Genomic DNA, 26,871 nt, shown 5'->3' on the forward strand with positions numbered 1-26,871 from the left:
CTCCCCATGGGGACTCAGGCCGGCTTCCAACGTAGTAACAGGCAAATATTCAATGCTTATATGAACAATGCAGAGCTAGATATAGATCTATCATTATAGATACTAATTTCACATATGCATTTCCCCCTGAAACGTTTGCAAATCCCATCTCTCTGTGTGTGTGTGTGCATTTCCCCTACAATATTTGCAAGCCATATATATATATATATATATATATATATATATATATATATATTCATATCTATCTATACATGTCTATATATATTTGTGTGTTCATTTCCCCCTGTAATATTTGCAAGCCCGATATATAAGTAGGTAAGAATATATTAATATCTATCCAGACATCTCTCTTTATATAAATAATTATATCTATATAGAATTTGCAGAGACTTGCAAATATATGAGGATAAATTCATATATCAAAATAATGTATATGTATGGCTACAGATACACAGGTACATGTATAAAGGATTTGCAAAGACCTGCAAACATATGAAGGGAAAATTCATATATAAAATTAATGTACATAGATACAAATATAAAGGTACATAGAGATGGCAAAAGCTTGCAAGGGATTAATGCCTATATATCTGTAGGAAAGTTTAACAAATATTTCAGGGGAAAGTGCTTTCATAAGATTAATGAGTATATATTTTACTTCTTCCTGACTTGCAAGGGCGGCTTTTTCTTTTCAAAACATTCCCTTGATTAAGAGCGAGGGAGGCTTTGCAAAAGAAAACACACTGATAAGGGAGGAGAAGAGAGAAATAGATCACATATTGCAAGCAACAGCCTTCAGGCTCCGTTGCCAGCCTTGACCCTGACCCGATTATAAGCTGGGGGAGGCTTTTTCAGCTCATAAAAAGGGCTGAAAAACTCGGCTTATCTTTGAGTATATACGGTATTTCCTCCACCACAGACATCCCAGTTATAGAGAGCGCCGTGAACATATCCAAGAGCCCTGCCAATGTCTTCCACCAAAACCACCCTGCCCACCACCCACATGAAGGCTTTCCTATAGGATGAATTTAGTCCTAGATTTCATGTCTTTCCTCCACCACAGACATCCCAGTTATAGAAAGCGCCGTGAACATATCCAAGTTCACCCTAGATTTCATGTATTTCCTCCACCACAGACATCCCAGTTATAGAAAGCGCCGTGAACATGTCCAAGTTCACCCTAGATTTCATGTATTTCCTCCACCACAGACATCCCAGTTATAGAGAGCGCCGTGAACATGTTCAAGAGCCCTGCCAACGTCCTCCACAAACACTACCCTGCCCACCACCCACATGAAGGCTTTCCTACAGGGAGAATTTCACCCTAGATTTCATGTATTTCCTCCACCACAGACATCCCAGTTATAGAAAGCACCGTGAACATGTCCAAGTTCACCCCAGATTTCATGTATTTCCTCCACCACAGACATCCCAGTTATAGTGAGCATTGTGAACATGTCCAAGAGCCCTGCCAACGTCCTCCACAAACACCACCGTGCCCACCACCCAAGTCCAGACTTGACTTTTCTCTCTCTTGATTGGATTGTGATGTGTTTCGATGTAAATATCCCCACGCCTTGCGTTCTGGGAGAAGGGTGCGCATGTGTGCGCGGATACACAGATCCATAGAGCGCCCGCTTCCCAAATTAATCCACTTAGAAGCCGATAAGAGTCATAAAGGGAGAGGATTACCATGGGTGTCGGAAATCATTTACGCTTAAGTCACATGAATATACAGCAGCATTCAGAGCGGCTTAGCGGAGCCAGCGTGGGGCCTGAGAGCCGGGCCTCGCAGATCAGGGTTCGGATTCCCCGCTTGGCCACGGAAAGCCATGCTCTCTCAGCCTCAGAGGGAGACCAAGGTGAATCTTTTCATAGAATCATAGAATCCTAGAGTTGAACTTGGACATGTTCACGGCACTCTCTATAACTGGGATGTCTGTGGTGGAGGAAATACATGAAATCTAGGGTGAACTTGGACATGTTCACGGCACTCTCTATAACATGGGTCATCCAGTCCAACCCCATTCTGCCAAGAAGCGGGAAAATCGCATTCAAAGCGCCCCCGACACGTGTTGCTGTGGCTGATGGGAATCCTTGGTTGGCCAGGTTGAATAGCATTGAATAGTCGCGGCGCGGCAGGTATGAATGCTGCAATTAGTCACCTTGATTAGCATCTAATGGCCTTGCAGCTTCAAAGCCTGGCTGCTCCCTGCCTGGGGGAAATCCTCTGTTGGGAAGTGTTAGCTGGCCCTGATTGTTTCCTTTCTGGAATTCCCAATTTCCCTGCTTTCTGAGTGTTGTACGTTATTTACTCTCCTGGTTTTAGAGATTATATTGTTCTGTATTATTATACAGTAGAGTCTCACTTATCCAAGACTCGACTCGCTTATCCAATGTTCTGGATTATCCAATGCATTTTTGTAGTCAATGTTTTCAATATATCGTGATATTTTGGTGCTAAATTCGCAAATACAGTAATTACTACATAGCATTACTGTTTATTGAACTACTTTTTCTGTCAAATTTGTTGTATAACATGATGTTTTGATGCTTAATTTGTAAAATCTTCATCTAATTTGATGTTTATTACACTTTTCCTTAATCCCTCCTTATTATCCAACATATTCACTTATCCAACGTTCTGCTGGCCCGTTTATGTTGGATACATTGTAAGGTTATGTTGTAATTACTGTATTTACGAATTTAGCACCAAAATATCATGATATATTGAAAACACTGACTACAAAAATGTGTTAGATAATCCAGAACGTTGGATAAGTGAGACTCTACTGTATATAATAATATAATATTCCAGAATTGTATTACCTGGCATTCTCTGGGATATATATTATTACACTTTATTATTATTATTGGAGCCCCGGTGGCGAAGTTTGTTAAAACGCTGAGGTCCCAGGTTCAAATTCGGGGACCGGAGTGAGCGCCCGCTGTTAGCTCCAGCTTCTGCCAACTTAGCAGTTCAAACACATGCCAATGTGAGTAGATCAATAGGTACCGCTCCAGCGGGAAGGGAACGGCGTTCCATGCAGTCATGCCAGTGGCCACATGACCTTGGAGGTGTCTACAGACAATGCCGGCTCTTTGGCTTAGAAATGGAGATGAGCACCAACCCCTAGAGTCAGACACGACTGGACTTAACGTCAGGGGAAAACCTTTACCTTTTACTATTAATATATTATTATATTATATTACTATACTATATTTTATATTATATTATATTATTATAATATAATATTATTAATATTATATTGTTATATTATATGTAATAATATTCCAGAATTGTACTACCTTCCATTCACCCAGATAAATATTATTATACTTTTTATTTTTTATTTTTTATTATTATTATTATTATTATTATTATTATTATTATTATTATATCTACCCAGCTTGTATCTATAGAAAATAGAGATCTCCTCCCTTTCCTACTACCGTTTTCCTTCTTCCATTCCCTTTGTTTCCTTCCACCTCTGTTTCCTTCTCTTCTATCTATCTACAGTAGAGTCTCACTTATCCAAGACTCACTTATCCAAGCTTCTGGATTACCAAGGCATTTTTTGTAGTCCATGTTTTCAATATATCGTGATATTTTGGTGCTAAATTCGTAAATACAGTAATTACAACATAACATGACTGCGTATTGAACTACTTTTTCTGTCAAATGTGTTGTATAACATGACGTTTTGGTGCTTAATTTGTAAAATCATAACCTAATTTGATGTTTAATAGGCTTTTCCTTAATCCCTCCTTATTATCCAACATATTCACTTATCCAAGGTTCTGCCGGCCCGTTTAGCTTGGATAAGTGAGACTCTACTGTATATATGGTATATTTATTATTTATCTCTATTATTATTGGTATTGTTACATTTATTATTTTACTCTATTAATTATTATTACAGTAGTCTCTCACTTATCCAAGCTACTGTATCTATCTATCTATCATCCATCCTGTATTGCACCACCTGACATCCGTCAGGAAGTAGCAGCCTGTAATCTCCCATCCGGGAGATAGGGCGGTATATAAATAATAATAATAATTATTATTATTATTATTATTATTATTATAATGAAAGGACCAAGGCGGTGACATCTCTGTCCCATCCTCTGTTTGGATATCATCCAGCAAACCAACGACTTAAATCAAGAAACAGCTTCCTAAGATCGATAGAGATCCTTGCAGGAACACCGCAGCAAGCAAGAGTCCAAAAGTGGCAGGCTAAAACCCGGAACCGGATGAGAGACTCATTCCTGGGCTCTTTCCTCCTGCATTGTCCCATCCACCCTTCCTTCCCTTCTTTCTCTCCCATTCCATTCCATCCTTCCTTCCCTCCTTCCTTCCTTCCCATATGCTGGCAGCAAGACCCGAGGAGGAAGCATGTGTGCAAGTGTGCATGTGTGTGTGTGCAATGCAGGAAAACCAATTTGGGGGGGGGGGGGGGAGAGAAAGATAGGCCCGGGTGTTGCCATGGCAACCATATCTCCACCACTTCCAGCCTCAGCCTTCCTTCTCCATCTGACAACCTCCAGCAATCTGAAAATGAAGGACGGAACGAAGGACAGAAACCTCACAACCTCTGAGGATGCCTGGCCTAGATGTGGGCGAAACGTCAGGAGAGAATGCTTCCGGAACACAGCCACACAGCCCGGAAAACCCACAGCGACCTAAAGTTCCGAAATATATATACCCCACTTGTCTAGTTTCCAATAGATCTCACAACCTGTGAGGATGCCTGGCTTAGATGTGGGCGAAATGTCAGGAGAGAATGCTTCCGGAACACAGCCACACAGCCCGGAAAACCCACAGCAACCTAAAGTTCCGAAATATATATACCCCACTTGTCTAGTTTCCAATAGACCTCACAAACTCTGAGGATGCCTGGCCTAGATGTGGGTGAAACGTCAGGAGAGAGTGCTTCCGGAACACAGCCACACAGCCCGGAAAACCCACAGCGACCTAAAGTTCCGAAATATATATACCCCACTTGTCTAGTTTCCAATAGATCTCACAACCTGTGAGGATGCCTGGCTTAGATGTGGGCGAAATGTCAGGAGAGAATGCTTCCGGAACACAGCCACACAGCCCGGAAAACCCACAGCAACCTAAAGTTCCGAAATATATATACCCCACTTGTCTAGTTTCCAATAGATCTCACAACCTGTGAGGATGCCTGGCTTAGATGTGGGCAAAACGTCAGGAGAGAGTGCTTCCGGAACACAGCCACACAGCCCGGAAAACCCACAGCAACCTAAAGTTCCGAAATATATATACCCCATTTGTCTAGTTTCCAACAGGCCTCACAAACTCTGAGGATGCCTGGCCTAGATGTGGGTGAAACTTCAGGAGAGAGTGCTTCCGGAACACAGCCACACAGCCCGGAAAACCCACAGCGACCTAAAGTTCCGAAATATATATACCCCACTTGTCTAGTTTCCAACAGGCCTCACAACCTCTGAGGATGCCTTGCGAAGATGTGGGTGAAACGTCAGGAGAGAATGCTTCCGGAACACAGCCACACAGCCCGGAAAACCCACAGCGACCTAAAGTTCCGAAATATATATACCCCACTTGTCTAGTTTCCAACACTCACAACCTCTGAGGATGGCTGGCCTAGATGTGGGTGAAACATCAGGAGAGAATGCTTCTGTAACACGGCCATACAGCCCGGAAAACCCACAGCGACCTAAAGTTCCGAAATATATATACCCCACTTGTCTAGTTTCCAATAGACCTCACAAACTCTGAGGATGCCTTGCGAAGATGTGGGCGAAACGTCAGGAGAGAATGCTTCCGGAACATAGCCATACAGCATGGATAATGCACATCAACCAGCTTTCGACAACACATTGGACGAACGAAAGAGACGAAAAGAGAGGCCGGAAGCAGTCGAGACGGAAGAGCGACTCCCTGTAGAATTATTATTTGAGAGCGGAAGGAACGACAGGACGTGGACGGTGGTCCCCGCGTGCCTCCCTCCCTCCCGCCGGCCCCCCACGCACAACCACGTTTTGTTTTTCTTATGGCTCTCCTTTGTTTGTTTCCGTTGCCGACGAATCCGTTAAGACAAGTTATGATTCATATACTTACAAAAGGGGGGCCTGAAGACCACGGTCGGCCAAGGAGCCACGAAACCCCCCCAGGTTGGGATTCCCTAGAAAAAAGACCCAAAGGTCCCTGGCCTTGCAAATGTCCACCGCGAGAGTTCAAAACGACTTAGTTTGGCTTTACACACATACAGAGAGAAAGAGAGGCCCTGGTGTCCCCCCAGGACATGACGTGGGGCGTCCGGAAAGAAAGACGGAGCCGTGGCTCTGAGGCAGCAAAGTAGGGTGTCCAAGGCAGCCAGGAAGGGAACGGCCCACACGTGGCCGCCTTCGCGAAGGGGCAAGTCCGGCCCCTCCCGGGCAAAGTCTGTGCAGGAGCCTGGCCGTGAGTCCCATGGGGCGGAAGAAGACCCCCAGGAGGAGCCGGGAAAGGGCCGTCCGTCCGTCCATCCGAAGAAGAAGAAGGCCCCGTTAGAAACTCACCAACGTGTAGACCATACTGGAAGGAAGGAAGGAAGGAAGGAAGGAAGGAAGGAAGGAAGGAAGGAGGGAAGGAAGGAAGGAAGAGGAAGGAGGAAGGAAGGAGGAAGGAGGGAGGAAGGAAGGAGGAAGGAGGAGGGAGGGAGGGAGGAGGGAGGGAGGGAGGAAGGAGGAAGGAAGGAAGGAAGGAAGGAAGGAAGGAGGAAGGAAGGAGGAAGGAGGGAGGGAGGGAGGGAGGGAGGAAGGAGGAAGGAGGAAGGAAGGAAGGAAGGAAGAAGGAAGGAAGGAAGGAAGGATGGAAAGGAAGGAAGGAAGGAAGGAAGGATGAAAGGAAGGAGGAAGGAAGGAGGAAGGAGGGAGGAAGGAAGGAGGAAGGAGGGAGGGAGGGAGGGAGGGAGGGAGGGAGGAGGAAGGAGGAAGGAAGGAGGGAGGAAGGAGGGAGGGAGGGAGGGAGGAAGGAAGGAAGGAGGGAGGAAGGAAGGAAGGAGGAAGGAAGGAAGGAAGGAAGGAAGGAAGGAAGGAAGGAAGGAAGGAAGGAAGGAAGGATGAAAGGAAGGAAGGAAGGAAGGAAGGATGAAAGGAAGGAAGGAAGGAAGGAAGGAAGGAAGGATGAAAGGAAGGAAGGAAGGAAGGAAGGAAGGAAGGAAGGAAGGATGAAGGAAGGAAGGAAGGAAGGAAGGAAGGATGAAAGGAAGGAAGGAAGGAAGGATGAAAGGAAGGAAGGAAGGATGAAAGGATGAAAGGAAGGAAGGAAGGAAGGAAGGAAGGAAGGAAGGAAGGAAGGATGAAAAGGAAGGAAGGAAGGAAGGAAGGAAGGAAGGAAGGAAGGAAGATGAAAGGAAGGAAGGAAGGAAGGAAGGAAGGATGAAAGGAAGGAAGGAAGGATGAAAGGATGAAAGGAAGGAAGGAAGGAAGGAAGGAAGGATGAAAGGATGGAAGGAAGGAAGGAAGGAAGGAAGGAAGGAAGGAAGGAGGAAGGAAGGAGGAAGGAGGGAGGGAGGGAGGAAGGAAGGAAGGAAGGAAGGAGGAAGGAAGGAAGGAGGGAGGGAGGGAGGAAGGAAGGAAGGAAGGAAGGAAGGAAGGAAGGAGGAAGGAAGGAGGGAGGGAGGGAGGAAGGAAGGAGGAAGGAGGGAGGGAGGGAGGGAGGAAGGAAGGAAGGAAGGAGGAAGGAAGGAAGGAAGGAGGAAGGAGGGAGGGAGGGAGGGAGGGAGGAAGGAAGGAAGGAAGGAGGAAGGAAGGAGGGAGGGAGGGAGGAAGGAAGAAGGAGGAAGGAAGGAGGAAGGAAGGAGGAAGGAGGGAGGAGGGAGGAAGGAAGGAAGGAAGGAAGGAAGGAAGGAAGGAAGGAAGGAGGAAGGAAGGAGGGAGGGAGGAAGGAAGGAGGAAGGAGGGAGGGAGGGAGGGAGGGAGGAAGGAAGGAAGGAAGGAGGAAGGAAGGAAGGAAGGAAGGATGAAAGGAAGGAAGGAAGGAAGGAAGGATGAAAGGAAGGAAGGATGAAAGGATGAAAGGAAGGAAGGAAGGAAGGAAGGATGAAAGGATGGAAGGAAGGAAGGAAGGAAGGAAGGAAGGAAGGAAGGAAGGAAGGAAGGCGGAAGGAAGAGGAAGGAGGGAGGGAGGAAGGAAGGAAGGAAGGAAGGAAGGAGGGAGGGAGGAAGGAAGGAAGGAAGGAAGGAGGAAGGAAGGAGGGAGGGAGGGAGGAAGGAGGAAGGAGGGAGGGAGGGAGGGAGGGAGGGAGGGAGGGAGGGAGGGAGGAGGAAGGAAGGAAGGAAGGAAGAAGGAGGAAGGAGGGAGGGAGGAAGGAAGGAAGGAAGGAAGGAAGGAAGGAGGAAGGAGGGAGGAAGGAAGGAAGGAAGGAAGGAAGGAAGGAGGAAGGAGGGAGGGAGGGAGGGAGGAAGGAAGGAGGAAGGAAGGAAGGAGGAGGAGGGAGGGAGGAAGGAGGAAGGAAGGAGGGAGGGAGGGAGGAAGGAAGGAGGAAGGAGGGAGGGAGGGAGGGAGGAAGGAAGGAAGGAGGAAGGAAGGAAGGAGGAAGGAGGGAGGGAGGAAGGAAGGAAGGAGGAAGGAAGGAGGGAGGAAGGGAGGAAGGAGGAAGGAAGGAAGGAAGGAAGGAAGGAAGGATGAAAGGAAGGAAGGAAGGAAGGATGAAAGGAAGGAAGGAAGGAAGGAAGGAAGGAAGGAAGGATGAAAGGAAGGAGGAAGGAAGGAAGGATGAAAGGAAGGAAGGAAGGAAGGAAGGAAGGATGAAAGGGAAGGAAGGAAGGAAGGAAGGAAGGAAGGAAGGAAGGATGAAGGATGGAAGGAAGGAAGGAAGGAAGGAAGGAAGGAAGGAAGGAAGGATGAAAGGAAGGAAGGAAGGAAGGAAGGAGGAAGGAAGGAAGGAAGGAAGGAAGGATGAAGGAAGGAAGGAAGGAAGGATGAAAGGAAGGAAGGAAGGAAGGAAGGATGAAAGGAAGGAAGGAAGGAAGGAAGGATGGATGGAAGGGAAGGAAGGAAGGAAGGAAGGAAGGAGGAAGGAAGGAGGAAGGAGGGAGGGAGGAAGGAAGGAAGGAAGGAAGGAGGAAGGAAGGAAGGAGGAGGGAGGGAGGGAGGAAGGAAGGAAGGAAGGAAGGAAGGAGGGAGGAAGGAGGGAGGGAGGAAGGAAGGAGGGAGGGAGGGAGGGAGGGAGGAAGGAAGGAAGGAGGAAGGAAGGAAGGAAGGAGGAAGGAGGGAGGGGAGGGAGGAAGGAAGGAAGGAAGGAAGGAGGAAGGAGGGAGGAGGAAGGAAGGAAGGAGGGAGGAAGGAAGGAAGGAAGGAAGGAGGAAGGAAGGAGGGAGGGAGGGAGGAGGAAGGAGGGAAGGAGGGAGGGAGGGAGGAAGGAAGGAAGGAGGAAGGAAGGAAGGAGGAAGGAGGGAGGGAGGAAGGAAGGAGGAAGGAGGGAGGGAGGGAGGGAGGAAGAAGGAGGAAGGAAGGAAGGAGGGAGGGAGGGAGGAAGGAAGGAAGGAGGGAGGGAGGGAGGAAGGAAGGAAGGAAGGAAGGAAGGAGGAAGGAAGGAGGAGAAGGAGGGAGGGAGGGAGGAAGGAAGGAAGGAGGAAGGAAGGAAGGAGGAAGGAGGGAGGGAGGGAGGAAGGAAGGAAGGAAGGAGGAAAGGAAGGAGGGAGGGAGGGAGGAAGGAAGGAGGGAGGGAGGGAGGAAGGAAGGAAGGAGGAAGGGAGGAAGGAGGGAGGGAGGAAGGAAGGAAGGAAGGAAGGAAGGAAGGAAGGATGAAAGGAAGGAAGGAAGGAAGGAAGGAAGGAAGGATGAAAGGAAGGAAGGAAGGAAGGAAGGAAGGATGAAAGGAAGGAAGAAGGAAGGAAGGAAGGAAGGAAGGAAGGAAGGAAGGAAGGAAGGAAGGATGAAAGGATGGAAGGAAGGAAGGAAGGAAGGAGGAAGGAAGGAGGAAGGAGGGAGGGAGGGAGGGAGGAAGGAAGGAGGAAGGAAGGAAGGAGGGAGGAAGGAAGGAAGGAAGGAAGGAAGGAAGGAGGAAGGAAGGAGGGAGGGAGGAAGGAAGGAAGGAAGGAAGGAGGAAGGAAGGAAGGAGGAAGGAGGGAGGGAGGGAGGAAGGAAGGAAGGAAGGAAGGAAGGAAGGAGGAAGGAAGGAAGGAGGAAGGAGGGAGGGAGGGAGGGAGGAAGGAAGGAAGGAGGAAGGAGGAGGAAGGAGGGAGGGAGGGAGGGAGGAAGGAAGGAACGAGGAAGGAAGGGAGGAGGAAGGAGGGAGGAGGAGGGAAGGAAGGAGGAGGAGGAGGAGGATGGAGGGAGAGGAAGGAGGAGGAAGGAGAGGGAGGGAGGAAGTGAAGGAAGGAGGAAGGAGGAGGGAAGGAAGGAAGGAGGGAGGAAGGAGGAAGGAGGGAGGAAGGAGGGAGGGAGGGAGGAAGGAGGAAGGAAGGAAGGAAGGAAGGATGAAGGAAGGAAGGAAGGAAGGAAGGAAGGAAGGATGAAAGGAAGGAAGGAAGGAAGGAAGGATGAAAGGAAGGAAGGAAGGAAGGAAGGAAGGAAGGAAGGAAGGAAGGAAGGAAGGAAGGAAGGAAGGATGAAAGGATGGAAGGAAGGAAGGAAGGAAGGAAGGAAGGAAGGAAGGAAGGAAGGAGGAAGGAAGGAGGGAGGGAGGGAGGAAGGAAGGAAGGAAGGAGGAAGGAAGGAAGGAGGAGGGAGGGAGGAAGGAAGGAAGGAAGGAGGAAGGAAGGAAGGAAGGAAGGAAGGAAAGAAGTAAGGAAGGAAGAAGGAAGGAAGGAAGGAGGGTGGGAAGGAAGGAAAGAAGGAAGGAGGAAGGAAAGAAAGAAAGAAAGGATGGTAGGAAGGAAGGAAGGAAGGAAGGAGGGAGGGAGGGAAGGAAGGAAGGAAGAGAGGAAGGAAGGAAAGAAGGAAGGAAGGAAGAATGGAAGGAAGGAGGGAGGTAAGGAAGAAAGAAAAAAAGCAGAAAAGAAAAAAAGGAGGGAAGGAAGGCAGAATGGATGGAAGGAAGAAGAGAAGAAAGGAGGGAAGGATGGAAGGAAAAAATAAGGAAGGAAGGAGAGAAGGAAGGAGGGAAGGAAAGAGGGATGGGTGAAAGGAAGGAAGGAGAGAAGGGAGGAAGGAAGATGGGGAGCGAAGGAAGGAGGGTGGGAAGGAGGGAAGGAAAGAAGGAAGGATGGAAAGAAAAAATAAGGAAGGAAGGAGGGAAGGATGGAAGGAAAAAATAAAGAAGGAAGGAAGGAAGGAAAGAAGGAAGGATGGAAAGAAAAAATAAGGAAGGAAGGAGGGAAGGATGGAAGGAAAAAATAAAGAAGGAAGGAAGGAAGGAAAGAAGGAAGGATGGAAAGAAAAAATAAGAAAGGAAGGAGGGAAGGATGGAAGGAAAAAATAAAGAAGGAAGAAGAGAAGGAAGGAGGGAAGGAAAGAGGGATGGGTGAAAAGAAGGAAGGAGAGAAGGAAGGAAGGAAGATGGGGAGTGAAGGAAGGAGGGAAGGAAGGAAGGAAGGAGGGAAGGATGGAAAGAAAAAATAAGGAAGGAAGGAGGGAAGGAGGGAAGGAAAAAATAAAGAAGGAAGGAGAGAAGGAAGGAAGGAAGGAGGGAAGGAAGGAAGGAGGGAAGGATGGAAAGAAAAAATAAGGAAGGAAGGAGAGAAGGAAGGAAGGAAGAAAGGAAGGAGGGTGGGAAGGAGGAATGGAAGGAAAGAAGGATGAAAGGAAGAATGGAAGGAAGGAGGGAGGTAAGGAAGAAAGAAAAAAAGCAGAAAAGAAAAAAAGGAGGGAAGGAAGGCAGAATGGATGGAAGGAAGAAAAGAAAGGGGGGAAGGATGGAAGGAAAAAATAAGGAAGGAAGGAGAGAAGGAAGGAGGGAAGGAAAGAGGGATGGGTGAAAGGAAGGAAGGAGAGAAGGGAGGAAGGAAGATGGGGAGTGAAGGAAGGAGGGTGGGAAGGAGGGAAGGAAAGAAGGAAGGAAGGAAAGAAGGAAGGATGGAAAGAAAAAATAAGGAAGGAAGGAGAGAAGGAAGGAAGGAGGGAGGGAGGGAAGGAAGGAAGGAGGGAAGAAAGGAAGGAAGGAAGGAAGGAAGGAAGGAGGGAAAGATGGAAAGAAAAAATAAGGAAGGAAGGAGAGAAGGAAGGAAGGAGAGAAGGAGGAAAGAAGGAAGGACGGAGAAAAGGAAGGAAGGAAGGAGGGAAGGATGGAAAGAAAAAATAAGGAAGGAAGGAGAGAAGGAAGGAAGGAAAGAAGGAGGAAAGAAGGAAGGACGGAGAAAAGGAAGGAAGGAAGGAGGGAAGGATGTAAGGAGGGAAGGATGGAAAGAAAAAATAAGGAAGGAAAGAGAGAAGGAGGGAAGGATGGAAGGAAAAAATAAAGAAGGAAGGAGAAAAGGAAGGATGGAAAGAAAAAATAAGGAAGGAAAGAGAGAAGGAAGGAGATAGGAAGGGAAAGAATATATGGAGGGACAAAGAAAGGATGGAAGAAAGGCAGGAGGGAGGGAAGGAGGGAATGGAAGAAAGGAAGGAAGGAATTGATGGAAGGGGGAGGAAAAGAAGGAGGGAAGGAAGAAACGAAGGAAAGGTGGATGAAAGGAGGGAGGGAAGGATGGATGGAAGGAAAGAATAAAAAAGGAAGGAAGGCAGGATGGGCGGAAGGAAGGAAAGAGAGAGAAAGGCCGTCACCAAAGAGGAACTGCAGCAAACAAAACAAAGGACAAAACTTTTCTTTTTGCAGAAGAGAAGGAAGGTTATGCTGTCAAGCAGATCTGGGCCGACTTGGGCCTTCCTTCCAGGTGTTTTGGACTCCAACTCCCAGCATTCCTCACAGCCTCAGGCCCCTTCCTTTTCCCCCTCAGCCGCTTAAGCGGCTGAGGGGGAAAAGGAAAGGGCCTGAGGCTGTGAGGAATGCTGGGAGTTGCAGTCCAAAACACCTGAGCAAACACAAAGCAAACCCATCACATCAACAACGAAACACGAAAAGCAACAAGACCATTCCACCCATGCATGACGAAATAGGCCCACGCTCACCTGTACAGGTAATAGAAGAACGACAACAGGTAAAAGGCCAGTTTGCACCACGACTCCTTCTGGCAGTAGTTCAAGATGTCGGCGTTCATGATGGAGACGGCGTCATACATGACCTCCGATCCGTCCGCCGGGCGGTGGAAATACCTGCGACGGAGAGAATCAACAACAATAGCTGTCCTCCCATCAAATCCTCCTCCTGTTTTTTTCCTCCACCACAGACACCCCAGTGTTTGGCCACTAAACAGTGATAAACTTCGTCCTCTTTCATTTATTTTTTAATTACCATATATACTCGGCACTCCATGCAGTCATGCCGGCCACATGACCTTGGAGGTGTCTACGGACAACGCCGGCTCTTCAGCTTAGAAATAGAGATGAGCAGACATGACTAGGCTTAACGTCAGGGGAAAACCTTTACCTTTTTATAATAATATATATCCCAGAGAATGGCAGGCAGTACAATTCTGGAATATTATATTATATGATTATATATAATAATATAATATAATATAATACAGTAATAATATAATATAATAATTTACCTTACCTATAATCGAGTATAAGTCGACCCGAATATAAGCCGAGGCACCTAATTTTACCACAAAAAGAACTGGGAAAACATTGACACCAGTATAAGCCGAGATACCAATAAAATTACATTAATTGACACCTCAGTAGTTTAAATGTTTTTGAATCTTTACATCAAACTGTAATTTAAGACGTGACTGGGTTGTTGTATGTCTTTCGGGCTGTGTGGCCATGTTCCAGAAGCATTCTCTCCTGACGTTTCGCCCACATCTATGGCAGATGTGACTGTTCAACTCTGATTAAATCATTATTTTCCTCTTCTTCAATCTAAATGTGCTTATGTATCCTTTTAATAATAATAGAGTGAAATAATAAATGTAATAATAATAATAAATGCAGTAAAATAATAAACAAAATAATAAATCAAGTAAAATAATAAATGTATTAATAATAATAAATATAGATTAAAATAAATGGAGTAAAATAAATGTAAAAGTAACAATAATAGAGTGAAATAACAAATGTAATAATAATAATAAATGCAGTAAAATAACAAATGTAATAATAAATAGAGTAAAATAAATGTAAAAGTAACAATAATAGAGTAAAATAATAAATGTATTAATAATAATAAAGATAGATTAAAATAAATAGAGTAAAATAAATGTAAAAGAAACAATAATAGAGTGAAATAATAAATGTAATAATAATAATAAATGCAGTAAAATAACAAATGTAATAATAAATAGAGTAAAATAATAAATGTATGAATAATAATAAAAATAGATTAAAATAAATGTAAAAGTAACAACAATAATAGAGTAAAGTAATAAATGTAATAATAATAAATAGAGTAAAATAATAAATGTAACAATACCAATAATAATAGAGAAAAATACAGTAGAGTCTCACTTATCCAAGCCTCGCTTATCCAAGCCTCTGGATTATCCAATGCATTTTTGTAGTCAATGTTTTCAATATATCGTGATATTTTGGTGCTAAATTCGTAAATACATTAATTACAACATAACATTACTGCGAATTGAACTACGTTTACTGTCAAATTTGTTGTATAACATGATGTTTTGGTGCTTAATTTGTAAAATCATAACCTAATTTGATGTTTAATAGGCTTTTCCTTAATCCCTCCTTATTATCCAAGATATTCGCTTATCCAAGCTTCTGCCAGCCCGTTTAGCTTGGATAAGTGAGACTCTACTGTAATAATAATTAATAGAGTAAAATAATAAATGTAACAATACCAATAATAATAGAGAAAAATAATAAATATACCATATATACAGTAGAGTCTCACTTATCCAACATAAACAGGTCGCTTTATTTACTCTCCTGGTTTTAGAGATTATATTGTTCTGTATTATTATACCACAGTAATTATTTCATATTATATTTATAATGTTATATTATCTGCTTAGAACTGGATTATATGGGGCCCCTTCTACACAGCTATAGAAACTCCACACTGAAATGGATTATAAAAGTGTGGACTCAAGATAATCCAGTTCAAAGGAGATAATATAAGATTATAAATGGGTTATATAGCTGTGTGGAAGGGCCTTGAGTCTACACTGCCATATAATCCAGCTAAAATCAGATAATCTGTATCTTATAGGCAGTGTGGAAGAGGCCTAAGTGAGGCCTAACTCTGCCTGTCCCCTGGGCTGAGTGGGTTGCTAGGAGACCAAGTGGGCGGAGCTTAGCCTTCTAACTGGCAGCAACTGGATAAAAACAATTATTCTTCTCCCTCTAATTAGGACTTTATTTTTCTTTTCTTTTTGTTGTATGAACGTAGAGGCATGGATGAGGGGTTGTGCTGCCAAGTTTAGTGTTTCTGGGATGTGTAGTTTTGTTGTTTTGTCCTAGGCCGAAATTTCATTACCCTTTTATATATATAGACTAGCTGTGCCCGGCCACGTGTTGCTGTGGCTAGGACTTAATTTTTCTTTTCTTTTTGTTGTATGAACGTAGAGGCATGGATGAGAGGTTGTGTTGTCAATTTTCGAGGTTGTGGGACATTTAGTTTAGTTGTTTTGTCCGGTGCCGTGATTCCATTACCCTTTTATATATATATAGATGTGAACGACATGTCCATCCTGACCTGCTTGCAAAAATAAAAACCTCCCAAGATAAAACAGCTTGAAGGGGACGTTATATTTGCCGCGTTGGGACCAACCTGAAAGGACAATTAGATTATTATTTTCTATTCCTGGATATCTCTGTAGGTTTGCAGCCTCTGTCCTGGAAATGAATGCTGGTGAGACATTGATGCGGGAAGGGGAGGAGGAGAAGCATTGTCCTTTATGAGCATAATTAACACTTTTAATTTAGTATGTTCAGTTGCTGATCAATCTTTCTGTTTGCTGTGTGCCATAGAAAAGAATAGGAAAGGGTTAAGGGTGAGGCAGTGGGCGGGGTCATGCAAATTAAAGAACCCTGAGATGTCCATTCTGGAGGAAAAACAGAACATCTCGGATGAAATTGTCCCTGTATGAAAGCCTTGACTTGGGTGGGGGGCAGGATGGTGTCGGTGGAGGACATTGGACATGTTCACGGCGCTCGCCATAACCTACAATGTCATTGGTGTCTCCAGAGCAGTCGGAGCTATTTGTGGAAGTGGGTGCTTGTCTGTGGAAGCCACACACATACAGACATATTTTCACTTTTATTATGTGTATAGATTATGATTATGTTTATATTTATTTATTTATTTACAACATTTATATCCTGCCCTTCTCACCTTGAAGTGGACTCAGAGTGGCTTACAAGTTCTGATGTACACATACAATATATATTATTAGCATAGCACAATATTAACATATGCAATTATATTATTATATATTACCGTATATACTCAAAGATAAGCCAAGATTTTCAGCCTTTATTTATTGAGCTGAAAAAGCTTCCCCCGGCTTATAATTGGGTCAAGGTCAAGCTGGCAGCGGAGCCTGGAGGCCATTGCTTTCAATATATAATATATTTATCTCTCATCTTACCCTCCCTTATCAGTGTTTACTTTTCCAAAGCCCCCCTCGCTCTTAACCAAGGGAATATTTTGAAAAGGGGAATAAGCCCTTGCACATCAGCAAGAAGAATATATATATACCCATCAATCTTATAAAAGCATTTTCCCCTGAAATATTTGTTAATCTCTGCTACAGATATGTAGTCATTTCCCCCTGCAAGCCTTTGCAATCCCTATGTACCTTTATAATTGTATTTATCTATCTATCTACATTAATTTTATATATGAATTTCCTCCTCATGTGTTTGCAAGCCTTTGCAAACCCTATATACATATAGATATCTAGAGATTTCCATGTACCTGTATATCTGTATTTATGTGTATACATTATTTTTATATATGAATTTTTGCCTCACATGTTTGCAAGCCTTTGCAAACATGTATTATATGTAGTATTATATTGTATTGCATTATAATATTATCAATATTATATATATATATATATATATATATATATAGAGAGAGAGAGAGAGAGAGAGAGAGAGGGCATAGCACAGTATCAGTGTGTGTGTGTGTGTGTATGTATATATATACAGTAGAATCTCACTTATCCAACACTCGCTTATCCAAGGCATTTTTGTAGTCCATGTTTTCAATACATCGTGATATTTTGGTGCTAAATTCGTAAATACAGTAATTACTACATAACATTACTGCGTATTGAACTACTTTTTCTGTCAAATTTCTTGCCTAACGTGATGTTTTGGTGCTTAATTTTTAAAATCATAACCTAATTTGATGTTTAATAGGCTTTTTCTTAATCTCTCCTTATTATCCAACATATTCGCTTATCCAACATTCTGCTGGCCCGTTTATGTTGGATAAGTGAGACTCTATTGTATATATGGTATATTTATTATTTTTCTCTATTATTATTGGTATTGTTACATTTATTATTTTACTCTATTAATTATTATTATTACATTTATTACTTTATTATTGTTGTTACTTTTACATTTATTTTAATCTATTTTTATTATTTATTATTTTACTGCATTTATTATTATGTTTATTATTTTACTGCATTTATTATTATTATTACATTTATTATTTCACTCTATTATTATCAAAAGGATGCATAAACACATTTACATTGAAGAAGATGAAAATAATGATTTTATCAGAGTTGAAACAGTCATATCTTAAATTACAGTTTGATGTAAAGATTCAAAAACATTTAAACTACTGAGGCCTCAATTAATGTAATTTTATTGGTATCTCGTCTTATACTGGAGTCAATGTTTTCCCAGTTTTTTTTTGTGGTAAAATTAGGTGCCTCGGCTTATATTCAGGTCGGCTTATACTCCAGTATATACGGTATATAACTATATTGTATTATTAGTAGTATTAAATAAATGGGCATTAAACCGAACTATTATGAGATGGTAAAGTGGTAAAGCCGGGCTTTGTGCTCACCTCCACAAATGGTAGAAAAGCAACGGGATGTTGAGCCCCAGGGTCACCCATTCGGCGGCACAGAGAAACATGAGGCAGAAAAGGCCATGGATGGAGTATTCAGGGACCACCAGCTGCAAGAAAAACAACGTCAGAAACATAATCATGCTTCGAGCTATAAACATAAGTTCGAAAAAATGCAAATGTGAGTAGATCAATAGGTACTGCTCCTATTGGAGGGTAACAGCGCTCCATGCAGTCACTTCACATTGGAGGTGAAGAACATTGTCCGTAGACGCCTCCAAGGTCATGTGGCCACTGGCATGACAGCATGGAGCGCCGTTACCTTCCCGCCAATAGGAGCAGTACCTATTGATCTACTCACATTCGCATTTTTTCAAACTGCTAGGTAGAGACATATATCCACCATCCCTCGGAAGGAAGGAAGTCGTTAACCTGAAAAAAAGTCATTAACCTTTCCGGACTTTCATCGTTATCTTGAAATCAATTTCGGGTTTTTAACAGAAATCGTGACTCCCAAATACTGAAGCTTTGGAGCAACCTGAAAAAGCCCAATTTCTCACTGTTTTTTGTTCTCTTTCAGTCACATTCTTTGTAAATCCTGACATCTTTCCAAATTTCTTTCAGCTAATATTTCAATCTCCTGCCTGTGTGTGCAAAGGATCTTCTAAAAATATCACAATATCATCTGCAAACGCTTTTATAACTCTGGGGCCTTTTGTATAACTACATTGTGTGACCCATCTCACCATGAGATAAGAAATGAAATAATAATAATAATAATAATGCCACTTGCACAATGGAGGACCTTCTTATAGTGACCCCAGAGGCACTCCAAGTGTCCAGCTTCTGGTCAAAGGACATTTAGCATCATGCCAGCAACACCTGACTTGATGATGATGATGATGATAATAATAATAATGTACAAGGTTTTTGTGGATGAATGGCTCAAGTATTTTGTATTGTTTTAAATCTGTATTGAACTGCTTATGTTTTTATTCTTTTGTATTGTTGACCAATTTCCAACCTCCTGTTTTTGGGCAAGGTTCTGGAGCGGGTGGTTGCCACGCAGCTCCAGGAATTCCTCGATGACACTGATTTTCTGGACCGCTCGCAGTCTGGCTTCAGGCCTGGGCACAGCACCGAGACGGCTTTGGTGGCCTTGGTGGGTGACCTCCGCAGGGAGCTGGACAGGGGGAGTGTGACCCTGCTGGTTCTCTTGGACATCTCAGCGGCTTTCGATACCATCGACCATGGTATCCTTCTGGGGAGGCTCTCCGGGATGGGGCTCGGGGGCACGGTTCTGCAGTGGCTCCGGTCCTTCCTGAAGGGCCGCTCCCAGATGGTGAAGCTGGGGGACACGTGCTCGGACCCCTGGCCATTGACCTGTGGGGTCCCGCAAGGGTCTATCCTATCCCCCATGCTATCTAACATCTACATGAAACCGCTGGGAGAGGTCATCTGGAGTTTTGGAGGGCGTTGCCGTCTCTACGCAGATGACACGCAAATCCACTACTCGTTCCCATCTGATTCCAAGGAAGCCCCTCGGGTGCTGAACCAGTGCCTGGCCGCTGTGGCGGACTGGATGAGGAGGAACAAGCTGAGGATCAATCCTGACAAGACAAAGGCCCTCCTGGTCAGTCGCTCATCGGATCGGGGTATTGGGTGGCAACCTGTGCTGGACGGGGTTGCACTCCCCCTGAAATCACAGGTCTGCAGTTTGGGGGTCCTCCTGGACTCAGCGTTGACGCTTGAGGCTCAGGTGTCGGCGGTGGCCGGAAGGGCCTTTGCACAACTCAAGCTTGTGCGCCAACTGCGACCATACCTCGTGAAGTCTGATTTGACCACGGTGGTGCATGCTTTAGTTACCTCTAGACTGGACTACTGTAATGCGCTCTACGTGGGGCTTCCCTTGAAGACGGCCCGGAAATTACAATTGGTCCAGCGTTCGGCTGCCAGATTAATAACAGGGGCGAGTTACAGGGAGAGATCCACTCCCTTGTTCAAGGAGCTCCATTGGCTGCCGTTTATTTTCCAGTCCCAATTCAAGGTGCAGACCATCACCTATAAAGCCCTAAACGGTTTGGGACCCACCTACCTCCGTGACCGTATCTCCTATCATAAACCTGCCCGATCTCTTCAATCGTCAGGGGAGGCTCTCCTGTCGCCACTGCCAATATCTCAGGCCCGCCTTGTGGGAACAAGGGAGAGGGCCTTCTCTGCTGTGGCCCCCCGATTGTGGCACTCACTGCCCAGTGAGATTAGGCAAGCCCCCACACTAGCAGCCTTTAAGAAAGATTTGAAAACATGGCTCTTCCGTTGTGCTTTTGGAGAGTAATTACTGCAGACATCCCTTTTGTTACTCTCCTCCAATATCTGTCCTCCAGATTGCACCACTACTTTATGACCCTTTTTTCTGTGGTTTATTCCTATTCCCTTTCTCACCCCGAGTTTTTAACCTAGTGTTCATGTGGCCCGCCCTTGGTTTATTGTTCTTTTAATTTTGCTTAATGTAGTGTATATTATATTTTATTGTATTGTTTAATGTGTTATGATTTGTTGTTCTATTTATATTCTGTGATATTGTATTGTTCTGGGCATGGCCTCATGTAAGCCGCCCCAAGTGTTCCCGTTGGGGAGATGGTGGCGGGGTATAAATAAAGATTATTATTATTATTATTATTATTATTATTATTATTATTATTATTATTATTATTATTATGTATTGGCATCGAATTCTACCAGTTTTGTAAGCCGCCCTGAGTCCCTTCGGGTGAGAAGGGCAGGATAGAAATGATGGAAATAATAAATAATAATACAGTAGAGTCTCACTTATCCAAGCCTCTGGATTATCCAAGCCATTTTTGTAGTCAATGTTTTCAATATATCATATTTTGGTGCTAAATTCGTAAATACAGTAATTACAACATAACATGACTGCGTATTGAACTACTTTTTTTGTCAAATTTGTTGTCTAACATGATGTTTTGGTGCTTAATTTGTAAAATCATAACCTAATTTGATGTTTAATAGGCTTTTCCTTAATCCCTCCTTATTATGGGGCCGGGCTGTAGCGCAGGCTGTTGAGCAGCTGCAATAAATCACTCTGACCATGAGGTCATGTGTTCGAGGCCAGCCCGTGGCGGGGTGAGCACTCATCAATTAAAGATAAAAAATAGCCCCTGCTCGTTGCTGACCTAGCAACCCGAAAGATAGTTGCATCTATCAAGTAGGAAATAAGGTACCACTTATAAAAAAAATTGGGGAGGCAAGTTTAACTAATTTACGACCTAGAATGAGGAAGTGTCGTCAGAGTGGATGATGAAGCAGCTGCTCCCCCTGTGACCAGAATCGAACATCCCCCTCAGGAGGTTAAATTGCCTCTGCGTCTGTCTGTCTTGGTCTCTGTTTGATGTGTTTATGGGCATTGTATGTTTGCCCTATGTGTGTATAATGTGATCCGCCCTGAGTCCCCTTCGGGGTGAGAAGGGCGGAATATAAATACTGTAAATAAATAAATAAATAAATACATATTCGCTTATCCAAGCTTCTGCCAGCCCGTTTAGCTTGGATAAGTGAGACTCTACTGTAATAATAAATAGGTTTATTTATACCCCGCCTCCATCTCCTCCGAAGGGGACTCGGGGCAACTCGCAGATAATACCAGATAAAAACAATAACAATATACAATACATCAATGAGCAAAAACATACACAAATTACAAAATTTAAACATTAACCACTAGAAATAAAAAAAAAACAACTTTATCTTCCGCCCTATCTCCCCAAGGGGACTCAGAACTTTGCTGTGTTTTACTTCTCTGCTTCTTCTTCTATTTCTTTCCCAAATCAAGGAGCAAATTGGCAACGCTCTCCATCTGGAAGGCATCCGAAGAAAGTGCATGCGGAGTGGGCGGATAGTCACGCGAAGCCAGCAAAGTTTCCCCGGGTCTATCGCTCAACGAATGCGAGAACACCGATGAGTTGCAAGGCCCTTCCACCCAGTGAGTAATTGCCAGCGATAGATTTATTTCCTCGGAGGCTTACGTGAAGGTCGGCTTATGTTCGGCACCATTAACGGAACACTGCCCCCCCCGCCATCCCCCCCCCACCGTCCCCCCCGCCATCTCCTCGGATATGATCCGGGATGATAATATTTGGTCATTGGGTGGGTGTTCCGCTCATGCCGCGATGGAAAAGCGTACGATGCAAAGGGTCAGGAAGCCAAGCACTCACCTTTCTCAAGAGGCAGCAGATGCGCTCAATGTTTTTCAACCTCTCTCTCTGTGCGGGAACATAAGAGGAAAGGAAACGGGGTCAGACTCAAGGAAAGCGGCACGGCGGAGGGAGAGGAAGGAGGAAGGGGTGGGTGTGGAATCAACCAGAGGGTATTGAATCTGCCTAATGTACACAGTGGAGACGAGAGACACAGAACAAACAGTTACAGTTACGAGTGGGACACCTGTCCCTAAAAATTGTGGGAAGCCACAATCTTGTATGCGGTTCAATGTCTAGACCAGGCACGGGAAAACTTCGACCCTCCAGACGTTTGGTGCAGCTGCAATAAATAACTACTGCCATAGATGTGGGTGAAACGACAGGATACTTCTGGAACATGGCCACACAGCCCAAAAGACATACAACAACCCTGTGATCCCGGCCATGAAAGCCTTCGACAACACAATAACTACTTATTTCGAAGCCAGCCCGGGTCGGATTAAGTCCCTGACCATTAATAGCCTAGCTTGCTGTTGACCTAAAAGGAACCTAAAAGACGGCTGCATCTGTTGAGTAGGAAATTTAGGTACCACTTGGTTCAGGGAGGCTAATTTACCTTACCTACACCATAAAACCTTCGAGCAGTAAAAGGCGAAAGATTTATACGATCTGAAGAGAAACTAGAGTATAATGGAGATTTGGAAATTAATAGGCTTTTCCTTAATCCCTCCTTAATATCAAAGATATTCACTTATCCAAACTTCTGCCGGCCTGTTTAGCTTGGATAAGTGAGACTACTGTAATAATAAGATCAGAGTGAAATAATAAATGTATTATTAATAATAATAAAACTAGAGTAAAATAAATGTAATAGTAGCAATAATAATAGAGAAAAATAATAAATGTACCATATATTCTCGAGTATAAGCTGACCCAAATATAAGCCAACCAGGACCCTCACCCTAGTATAAGCCGAGGGGAACTTTTCAGTCTTAAAAAAGGGCTGAAAAACTAGGCTTATACTCGAGTAAAATGACAGTTATGAAGTCGCTCACAATGAAAATAATGTTATGGTTGGAAGTCACCACAACATGAGGAACTGGATTAAGGGGAAGGTTGAGAATCACTGGCTGAAGGGAAGGCTTTCCTTAGACCTCCGAACATGAGAGTTACTTCTCCACAACCCCTTCCCTTAACACAATACCGACAACAGAGCTTTGGGACGTGGCTGCTCGCAGAGGAGAGCTCAGCGGCTCCGTGCAACCATTATACAGCTGCTACACACAGAATGCAATGCGCACGGACATGCCCAACGGGTCCCCGTCCTCCTGCTCTACCCAGGCGTGTGGCTCATTAGCCTCAATCTTATTAAATTCACCTCAAAAGCGGGTAAACGCAAATGCTTTTTTCTGTATTTAGGGACAGTTTGTGAGACAAAGCTGCAAAACAAAAATAATCCCATAGCCAAAGGGGTTGTTGTTGAGCGAAGGAACGATGAATTTACAGACCATATCAAGTGGTGCTTTCTGTAGGCCAGGCTTAGCAGAGAAACCCAAGCTTGGAATATTCTTCTTTTATCAAAGAGCTGGTGTATTTATTATTATTATTGACACAACGACGTTGTATGACACAGCAAACAAGATAGATATGCTGGATTTCGTTTCACAAAATCACAAGTCGAACATTATTATTATTATTATTATTATTATTATTATTATTATTATTATTTAGTAAAGGTAAAGGTTTTCCCCTGACGTTAAGTCCAGTCGTGACCGACTCTGGGGGTTGGTGCTCATCTCCATTTCTAAGCCAAAGAGCAGGTGTATTTATTATTATTATTATTATTATTATTATTATTATTATTATTATTATTTAGTAAAGGTAAAGGTTTTCCCCTGACGTTAAGTCCAGTCGTGACCGACTCTGGGGGTTGGTGCTCATCTCCATTTCTAAGCCAAAGAGCAGGTGTATTTATTATTATTATTATTATTATTATTATTATTATTATTATTTAGTAAAGGTAAAGGTTTTCCCCTGACGTTAAGTCCAGTCGTGACCGACTCTGGGGGTTGGTGCTCATCTCCATTTCTAAGCCAAAGAGCAGGTGTATTTATTATTATTATTATTATTATTATTATTATTATTATTATTATTATTATTTAGTAAAGGTAAAGGTTTTCCCCTGACATTAAGTCCAGTCGTGACCAACTCTGGGGGTTGGTGCTCATCTCCATTTCTAAGCCAAAGAGCAGGTGTATTTATTATTACTATTATTATTATTATTATTATTATTATTATTATTATTATTATTATTTAGTAAAGGTAAAGGTTTTCCCCTGACGTTAAGTCCAGTCGTGACCGACTCTGGGGGTTGGTGCTCATCTCCATTTCTAAGCCGAAGAGCCGGCGTTGTGCAGAGACACCTCCAAGTTCATGTGGCCATAGGCATGACTGCATGCAGCGCCGTTACCTTCCCGCCAGAGCGGTACCTATTGATCTACTCACATTGGCATGTTTTCGAACTGCTAGGTTGGCAGGAGCTGGGGCTCACAGCGGGAGCTCATTCCGCTCCCAGGATTTGAACCTGGAACCTTTTGGTCCGCAAGTTCAGCAGCTCAGTGCTTTAACACACTGTGCCACCAGAGGCCCCTACTCAATATATATTCATATAATAATAATAATAATAATAATAATAATAATAATAATAATAATAAATAAAACTTTATTTATATACCGCCCTATCTCCACTGAATTAAATAATAATATACTGTATATACTCAAGTATAAGCCTAGTTTTTCAGCCCTCTTTTTAAGACTGAAAAAGCCCCCCTCGGCTTATACTCTGGTAAGACTCCTGGTTGGCTTATATTTGGGTCAGCTTATACTTGAGAATATATGGTACATTTATTATTTTTCTCTATTATTATTGGTATTATTACATTTCTTATTTTTCTCTATTATTGTTGCTAAAAAGGTAAAGGTAAAGGTTTTCAGGCTGACTTATACTCGAGTATATATGGTAATTTATCTGGATTAAATAATAATATAATTCATCTTGTTCACAGATGGGAAAACAGATTTGGGTTGGGAAAAAATGGTCCAGGAAAAAATATTATTATTATTATTAATAATAACGAGACGGTATTATTATTAATAATAATTCATAATTCAGCTTGCTACCAGATGAAAACAGAGATTTGGGCTGGAAAAATGTCCAGGATGAGATAATATTATTAATACTGTATATACTCGAGTATAAGCCTAGTTTTTCAGCCCTTTTTTAGGGCTGAAAAAGTTCTCCTCGGCTTATACTCGAATGAGGGTGCTGGCCGGCTTCTATTCAGGTCAGCTTATACTTGAGTATATAAGTATTCAGAGTTGGACAGTCTTATTAAAGTCTTATTATTATCTTAAATTACAGTTTTATATAATTATTCAAAAACATTTAATGTACTGATGCCTCAAATAATGCAGTTTTATTAATATCTATTTTTATTTTTGAATTTGACCCGTAGCTGCTGCATTTCCCACCCTTATCTTATACTCCAGTCAATAAGTTTTCCCAGTTTTTGTGGTAAAATTAGGCTTATATTTGGGTCAGCTTATATTCAAGTATATATGGTAATAGAAATTTGATGGTATTATTAGTATTAATAATAATGATAATTCAACTTGCTAACAGATGGAAACAAAGCTTTGGGATGGAAAAATGACCAGAAAAATATTATTATTATTATTATTATTATTATTATTATTATTATTATTATTATTATTATTATTATTTTATGACACAGCAAACAAGATAGACATGCTGGATTTCGTATCACAAAATCACAAGTCGAACACTTCCCAAGTGTCTAGAACTGTGTGATGTATTTTCGGATGATGCGTGCAGATCCCAGTAGGGTGGCCTTTTGCAGTTGGCAGATCGTGATTTTGTCAATGTCTATTGTTTCCAAATGCCGGCTGAGATCTTTTGACACGGCACCCAATGTGCCCATCACCACTGGGACCACCTGCACTGGTTTCTGCCAGAGTCTTTGAAGTTCAATCTTGAGGTCCTGATAGCGGCTGAGTTTTTCCTGTTGTTTTTCATCAATGCGACTGTCACCTGGGATGGCGACATCAATGATCCAAACCTTTTTCTTTTCCACAACTGTGATGTCTGGTGTGTTGTGTTCCAGAACTTTGTCAGTCTGGATTCGGAAGTCCCACAGTATCTTTGCGTGCTCATTTTTCAATACTTTTGCAGGTTTGTGATCCCACCAGTTCTTTCCTGCTGGGAGGTGGTACTTGAGGCATAAGTTCCAATGAATCATTTGGGCCACATAGTTGTGCCTTTGTTTGTAGTCTGTCTGTGCAATTTTCTTACAGCAGCTGAGGAGATGATCAATGGTTTCGTCAGCTTCCTTGCACAATCTGCATTTTGGGTCATCAGCCGATTTTTCGATCTTGGCCTTAATGGCCTTTGTCCTGATGTCTTGCTCCTGGGCTGCAAGGATCAGGCCTTCTGTCTCCTTCTTCAGGGTCCCGTTCGTGAGCCAGAGCCAGGTCTTCTATTATTATTATTATTATTATTATTATTATTATTATTATTATTAATGGCCTTTGTTCTGATGTCTTGCTCCTGGGCTGCAAGG

General features: G+C 43.2%; 1 protein-coding gene across 1 annotated transcript in view; it reads right to left on the bottom strand.

Moving 5' to 3' along the window:
- Window positions 1-5,916: 5,916 nt before the first annotated feature.
- The window catches only part of cnih2 (cornichon family AMPA receptor auxiliary protein 2), a 56,428-nt gene continuing 35,473 nt past the window's right edge, over window positions 5,917-26,871 (bottom strand). Inside the window, exons 3-6 of the mRNA XM_062964898.1 lie at window positions 22,250-22,297; window positions 18,015-18,127; window positions 13,028-13,171; window positions 5,917-6,565 (exon numbers count right to left, since the gene is read on the bottom strand). Coding sequence (XP_062820968.1) covers window positions 6,538-6,565; window positions 13,028-13,171; window positions 18,015-18,127; window positions 22,250-22,297 — 333 coding nt within the window. The 3' untranslated portion in view covers window positions 5,917-6,537. The remainder of the gene's footprint in view (window positions 6,566-13,027; window positions 13,172-18,014; window positions 18,128-22,249; window positions 22,298-26,871) is intronic.

This window comes from Anolis carolinensis, unplaced genomic scaffold (genome assembly GCF_035594765.1).
Source record: "Anolis carolinensis isolate JA03-04 unplaced genomic scaffold, rAnoCar3.1.pri scaffold_14, whole genome shotgun sequence".
In the NCBI taxonomy this organism is placed as follows: Eukaryota; Metazoa; Chordata; class Lepidosauria; order Squamata; family Dactyloidae; genus Anolis; species Anolis carolinensis.